Here is a 7,205-nt window from a genome sequence, read left to right as displayed (position 1 = left end):
GCTCATGTGCATAGTAGTATAAAGGAGGCACAAGTTGCATTGCACTCCATTTTTTATTTGTTCAGTTACCAAAAAAGCTATAAAATTCACAATTCTCGGTAAAATAGGTCTTACCAAAATGAACAACTTTTAATTTTATTGCAAGATTTTTTTGTTAAGAGAACACACAGTTAAAAATAAATTCTATTTTTCTTTACTTTATTTTACCCCACTTCACTGTTTTTTTAAAATTCTACTTTTTCAAACACTATTTCCGACAAGTGAAGGGAGCCTAAATTAAAACTTTTCCTTCTTCCAATGCGTTCCTAAAAAAACGTGACCACCCCAACGATAATGAAAAACAAAATACCACTCCAGTAACTTTCGGAGGAGACATGACCCTAGCCTAGCCTAGCCTAGCCTAGATTAGATTTGCTAGTAAAAATTCTGCAAACTACTACGAGTATTACAAAATCTTGTCCGAATCCCATCAAAAATTAATAGTACTACTACAAAGAAAACTTCAATTCAAGCGAGTAAAGTCGTAAACCCAAAGAAATCTCTGATGATTTAAACAACACATAAACAATAAACCCAACAGCTTGACCCACCACCACCAGCTCCGCCTTCCCCCACCCTCCCTAGGCCTCAACCCCCTCCCCCCCCCCCCCTCTCTCTCTCTCTCCATCCACATTGACCTAATCGAATCCCAACCTTCTCAGCTACTTACATACTTCAGAGAGAGAGAGAGAGAGAGAGAGGAAATGAAGCTGTCGGCGTTGCACCAGAGCTACCTCAGCCGCCGCGCCAACAGCTTCCGAGCATCGTCATCGCCCTTGGACCCATCTTCCCTCGACGGAGGCCTCAAATCAATCTTGTGGCTGGTCCTCCACGGCCTCTGCTGCCTCGTCAGCCTCCTCCTCGGCTTCCGCTTCTCCCGCGTCGTCTTCTTCCTCCTCTTCTCCCCCTCCTCCACGCCCCCCACCGCCCTCCTCCACTCCACGTCGCCGTTCCGCCCCGCCTCCCTACCCGTTCAATCTCTGAACACAACCGTCGCCACTCCGGGCAGCAGAGTAGTGGTCGGGCGGCACGGGATCCTAATCCGGCCCTGGCCCCACCCGGATCCAGTCGAGGTCATGAAGGCTCACCGGATAATCGACAGGGTTCAGAGAGAGCAGAGGGTTCAGTACGGGGTGAAAACCCCTAGGTCTGTCATCGCTGTAACTCCTACCTACGTGCGGACTTTCCAGACTTTACATCTGACCGGAGTGATGCACTCGTTGATGAATGTGCCGTACGATCTGACGTGGATCGTCGTCGAGGCCGGCGGAACCACCAACGAGACGGCGTGGTTGGTCGCCAGATCGGGGCTTAGGGTTGTCCATGTCGGATTCGAGGAGGAGATGCCGGTCTCGTGGGATGATCGGCATCGGTTGGAGGCTCGGATGCGGTTACGAGCGCTAAGGTGAATTGACTTGACCTAATTATCCATAGAGTAGGCAGCTCATATTTTATAGAGTCTGTTTGGATGATTTTCGAATGGAAGGATTTTGTATTTTTTGTTCATATCCCAATAGCTCAATTTTAGATTTTATAGTTTTTTTTTTCTCCAGATGGTCGGACGGATGTTAGTTAAATTCGATTACTACTAGGGTATCGAAGTTGTTCCATCAGCTCAAACCCAAACCTCCTAGCACCTAACTACCTAAGTACTGGTACCGGTGCACGACCAACTGAGCTAGAAGCCCTTGCCTTAGATTTGATAGTTTACAAAGGGAGTATGATGTTGTGTTCAGAGTTGTATCATGATGGATTTGAAGAAGCTATCATGCTAAATTTGTTTTCATAAGGTTATGCTCAAACCTGATATATTTCCTTTTGAGTTTTTGAGCATCAAGTAAGTAACTTCATTTGAAATCCGTGTCTATTTAAATGGAGCATAAGTTTATTCCCTTAATTTTAGAACTATGGTTAGGAATGAAATTAATGTAGTAGGATTGTGATGGAGCAGAGTTGTGAGAGAATTGAAACTAGAAGGAATCGTGATGTTTGCGGATGATAGCAATATGCATAGCATGGAGCTCTTTGACGAGATTCAAAAGGTGAAGTGGGTTGGCGCTGTTTCGGTGGGCATTCTTGTACATTCGGGTGATCCCGAAGAAGAATCATCGGTGGCTCAGAAGGATGATGTAGAGAACTCACCTATGCCAGTTCAAGGTCCAGCTTGTAATTCATCCGACCAGTTGGTTGGATGGCACACATTTAATTCATTGCCATACGAAGGGAAGGGCGCAAAATATGTTGGTGACGTGGCCACTGTGTTGCCCAGGAAGCTGGAGTGGGCTGGGTTTGTGTTGAATTCAAGGCTGCTCTGGAAGGAAAATGAAGGTGACAAGCCAGAGTGGGTTAAGGATCTAGATACAGTAGGTGGGGATGCAGAGGATATCGAGACTCCCTTATCTCTGCTGAAGGACCCTTCTGTGGTGGAGCCTCTGGGCAGCTGTGGGCGCAAGATTTTGCTTTGGTGGCTCCGTGTTGAAGCTCGTGCAGATAGCAAATTTCCTGCCAGGTCAGTGTTTTACTATCCACCTTGCTTTGTACATTATTGCTCCACAGCCTCCGCTTAGTCCTATTAATGTATCTGCTAATGATGTTATTTAGCTTTGTGATATAGCTCATTTGCAATCAGCATATCATCGATGATCTTTTTTTGATGATAGTAGTATTTGCTCATAATTGAAGGCGCTGTATTGATGCTTTCCCATTACGTTCATGCACCTACTGTCTCCAACCTAGTTGTGTACGTGTGAGTTTAGAAGTATGAAATGCATGAACTGAGTCAAAACAATCTATCATTCAACTTCTATACACGCCTCAAATAACCTTTGGTCACAATCTTACCAAAAGGCATTGCCAGACCTGTTGTTAATTAAGCCACTATTGTTTTTGTATGCCTACTGTTCCGTGTACTGATGTCTTCCTAATTCTGTGTATCTTTTTTTTTTGAATTGTTTCATCCATCCCTTTACCAATATTTGGTCGAGTTGGTTCATTGAATGGCCCTTGCTTTGTCATTTGGTTGTAGAAACTGTGTTCATATGTTCATGTTTCTAAGGTATGGCACATCTCGTGTCTAGGTAGTTCTCTGAGTTATGTTTGGTTGAGTGTTTATCATTTGGTTGCTTTGTCGTTTGGTGGGTTCATTTGGTTGCTTTGTCGTTTGGTGGGTGGGTTCATTTGGTTGAATGGCACTTGCTTTGACATTTGGTTGGTGAAGTTTTTATTGTATGAATATACCTATGTTTGTTGGAACGCAGATCCTTCCGGAACCAATGCTGTAAATTCTGGTACGAAAAGGGTAGACTTCAGGGATTGCTTTTTCACCCGAAACAAACTGGTACCCAAACTGATAAGCTCCTACGAGGACGGTTTCTCTGAACTTTCCCAACCAGTGGGAAGGTTTCATTTTTAAAATCGAAATACCCGCTTGGTTTCAATTTGGTTTGGCATAAGGAACTACCGCGCCAAAGCTGGACTCAAACAAAAACCAATCTGAATAATACTCTAGGACTTCTTAATTACCAATCACAAGACAAATTAATACATACATATGTACCTAGTTTCATAATTTCTTTTCCAGCTTCTATAGTATAGACCTAAGGTGGTGGTGATGTTGTCTTGGGCACGGTGTTGATGTTATTTTGAATGTTAGTTGTTTATGAAAATTAAACTTCTTAGTTATTCTGCTCAAGGGACCTCCCTTGAGGTTTATGACAAATACATCAACCTCCCCAGGTTTTGAAATGCCACTGCCCTCCCTTTTTTTAATTCTATTGTCAACACTCTTGGTCCTTGTAAGCTGCCATTGAATCATTAACAGAAAATTATAACATCAATATTGTTCAATGTTCATCATTTTATGCCAAGGTAAGCTCGCACACATTCGAACTACATCCAAAAACCAAACAACCTTTTTTTCTCCTCTCTTTCCGCTCTTCCCCTTTCCCGATAGCCCCTTTACATCACTGGCACTCTTACGCTCAACACCACATCAAATGCCGCCACCCTCCTCAGTAATTGCCTCTCTCTCTCTCTCTCTCTCTCTCTCTCTCTCTCTCTCTCTCTCTCTCTCTCTCTCTCATGTATGATGGGTTTAAGAGACTATCTATATAAAAATTAGAGGTTTTCTGCACACTACTTGCTTTATTACTTTCTATATCTGTCTCTGAGTGTATGGTTTTTTAATGTCCAAAAACAAATTGCTATCTCATTGAATGGGCTGCCAATTTCGGCACTGCTGCCTAGGCTGATCAAAATATTGAAAACACCATTATATTGGTTAACATACAGATTTATAGAGGTATCTATGGTTTTTTAGGGATGACATCGTGACAGTAATTAAATTACATAAGGTCAATATTTTTCTTCACATTAGAGTAGTAGGGCCTATGGGTTTGGTCAAGAACTGAAGACTGATATTTCGAGTAAGTTGTTCAAATAAAAAGCTTTGTGGGAGTGTGTTAAAAAAAGTGGCGAGTTAAACTAGAAAAGTGGAATTTGAATAGCTATTTTATTGGCCTCGGTGCAGTTGTGTGAAACAATGTGTGCTTGTCCAGAGTATAAAAGTACCTTGCATCAATCGCAAACTAAACGATTTGTTTGCATGGAGAAATGCGTACATAATCATTTAGTAGGATAAGTTTTACTTAGCCACCTTGTGGTCTGGGCTATGTGCGAATTACCTACCTGCCTTGTGAAATAGCCACTTCTACACCTTTGCTTTGTGGACTAAAGTGTACGGTAACCATTTCTGTGAAGCAAAAATAACTTGTTATGCTGCAAAAATGCCATTTTCTTCATCTTGTTGATTATTTCATTTTCATAACTGGAGGTTACTTTTACTTTTTATTTTATTTTATTTATCATCATCGCTTTCGCGTTACTTTCCCTCATAGATTAGCAATATTCTATCAGTTGAACTGTGCCCAGATCATAGGGTAAGAAAGATTATGGTGCCCCACTGAATCCATAATTTTAGCCCCTCATAAGCACGAAGTTTTGAGTTATATTTGAATCCGAAGGCAAAGAGGTCCTGTAATGTAGTTTGGTATCATAGGCAGCGAACATACTAATTCTCAATATCAGGCTGAGAAAAGGTCCGAAGGTTTTTGATGTCTGACTGCGAGCAGTTGAACAATAAGTCAACCTTTTCCTATCCAAGGACAGTAATGTCTCATGTATGGCTGAAAAAAACACTTGACTCTATTCCGTTTGACCAAAAAAAATGAAGATAAAAACACTTGCGACTTTTTTAGTAATCTGTAATTTTTTTTTCCTGGGGATCAACTCTTCTTCAGCAGACGGATGCTTAGCTTCTCTTGCCAAACCATTTTGGTAGATTGGTACTTCTATGACTTCATCATGATTCACCAGCACCTTACAACGAAGCAAGTGTTTTTAATCTTGCCGTCTTGCTCTGTTCCATGATAATTTCCCACATTGGTTTTTGTTGCTGAGATTCTCTGCTTGTTGCTAAAATTAACTTCTTTATCATGCAGATGGATCATTGATACCCCAATGGAGGTCACAGTCCCATCAAAACGCACTCCTTGGCCAGATGCTCCTCCTGAACTTCCATCTAATGAGACAACGATTACCACTGAGGAAAACAGGGAGAAGCCTGGTACAAAAACTCGACCGCGCAAATCAAAACGCAGCTCCAGAAGTAAGAAAAAGCGTGAATCAAGTGTGGTGGATACACAGGTCTCAGCTAGGAATTCTGGAGCACAGTAAAAAAACCTTGCTAGTCAAGAATGTTTGAGAAATATACAGTTGTGCAATATGGCCTTCACCCTTCAGCATCAACAAATTCAAAGACAAAGCCAATCTTCTTACCGTGAACTCAACTCAGAAGGGCATCCGTTATGATTTGGTGAGTTGATATGTGCATTTTGGTTTCTGTTCCGCCTAGTTTCCACTTCAATTCTTTTAATCTTAGTCATTGGGTGTTCAATATAGATCATGGAAGGAGTATGGTGCTAGTGGTTTACTTGTATTTACCTTTCGAAAGCTTTATACCCAGGTTTGTAGATACCATGTACCTGTGATGTTGAATGCCGCAGAAACAATACTTGTAATAAAGAGTTATTTTAGTGCAAATGCTTTGTTGTTGTAGTTTTTGCTGTTTGTGAACATCCAATGGAACAACCAAAATGAAAAGCAAAACTTCACGACATTCTCAGAATAAATACCCAGAAAATAAAACATGTGGACCATATTTCTTTTCTTGTTTGACTCTAATGATGTAAAATCCATTTGATAAAAATAAAGAAAAAAGAACTAAAATCCATAAGAGCATCCGCATCAGCCTTAGCAAATTTTGGACCAAATTAAACTTAAAAAGCCACTTTTCTATTTTACCTAGTCACTTTTTTCGAAGTACTGTGCATCCAACTCTATTCTAACTTTATTTTAGTAAAAATACTTTTTCTTTATACTTTCAATTTAATTTTTTTAATTTTTAATTTTCTTGGTTATATTTTCTGACCAGATCTATTCTAATGACCACATTTGTAACGACTATATTTCAATGGTCATATTTTTTGTAACAATTATATTTGTAACGACTATATTTCAACGGTTATATTTGTGAGCTCAACTCCTGTGAATAGGAAGTTTTTTATTTTTTATTTTTATCATCTATGAATAGGAAGAGACTTGTGTAGTATAAATGCTTATAACGTATGACCAATAAGGAATACATGAAACCATTAATGAAGTTTTTATTCTAATTTGTGCCTCGTTTTGAATTTGACAATAAGCTCCTCTCTAATCCTTAAAAAGGATTGGGCCGTTCTGTTAGGTATATTGTGGGCCCTTCCCGGCCTACTCCAGTAATCGGAACCATTCTTTTTTTTAAAGCTCGTCGAGAACATCATCCACTTCAAAATCATGTTTACTGAATATCAATTGATATGTTTTGGGAATGCGTTTATGTTGAAATTGAAATCCAGAATTGGGGCCAATTCTTTTAGACATAAATGCCTTTCAAAAACATATCAAACGTTATTTGATGAACATGATATTTGGCGTGGCCATTTTTTCAAAGAGCTCTAAAAAATAAATGATTCCGATCATTTATAAAGAACCAAAAAAGACTAACAAGACTAGCCTCCGATCATCACAATGGGCCGAACAAGACTGCAATTAAAGCAACTAGAGAGGAT

The 7,205-nt window shown here is 40.2% G+C and overlaps 1 protein-coding gene across 1 annotated transcript; it reads left to right on the top strand.

The window, feature by feature from the left end:
- The first annotated feature begins 385 nt into the window (after window positions 1–385).
- On the top strand, window positions 386–6,153 carry LOC131336197 (beta-1,4-xylosyltransferase IRX14). The gene is made up of 3 exons (XM_058371939.1): window positions 386–1,444; window positions 1,991–2,548; window positions 5,538–6,153. The coding sequence occupies exons 1-3, from the start codon at window positions 744–746 to the stop codon at window positions 5,770–5,772; spliced, it is 1,494 nt and encodes a 497-aa protein (XP_058227922.1). The 5' UTR covers window positions 386–743; the 3' UTR covers window positions 5,773–6,153.
- The last annotated feature ends 1,052 nt before the right edge of the window (window positions 6,154–7,205 follow it).

The sequence above is a fragment of the Rhododendron vialii genome, chromosome 8a, assembly GCF_030253575.1.
Source record: "Rhododendron vialii isolate Sample 1 chromosome 8a, ASM3025357v1".
Taxonomy (NCBI): domain Eukaryota; kingdom Viridiplantae; phylum Streptophyta; class Magnoliopsida; order Ericales; family Ericaceae; genus Rhododendron; species Rhododendron vialii.
The sequence above is the reverse complement of the archived record's forward strand: the minus strand, read 5'-3'. Positions and strand labels throughout refer to the sequence as shown.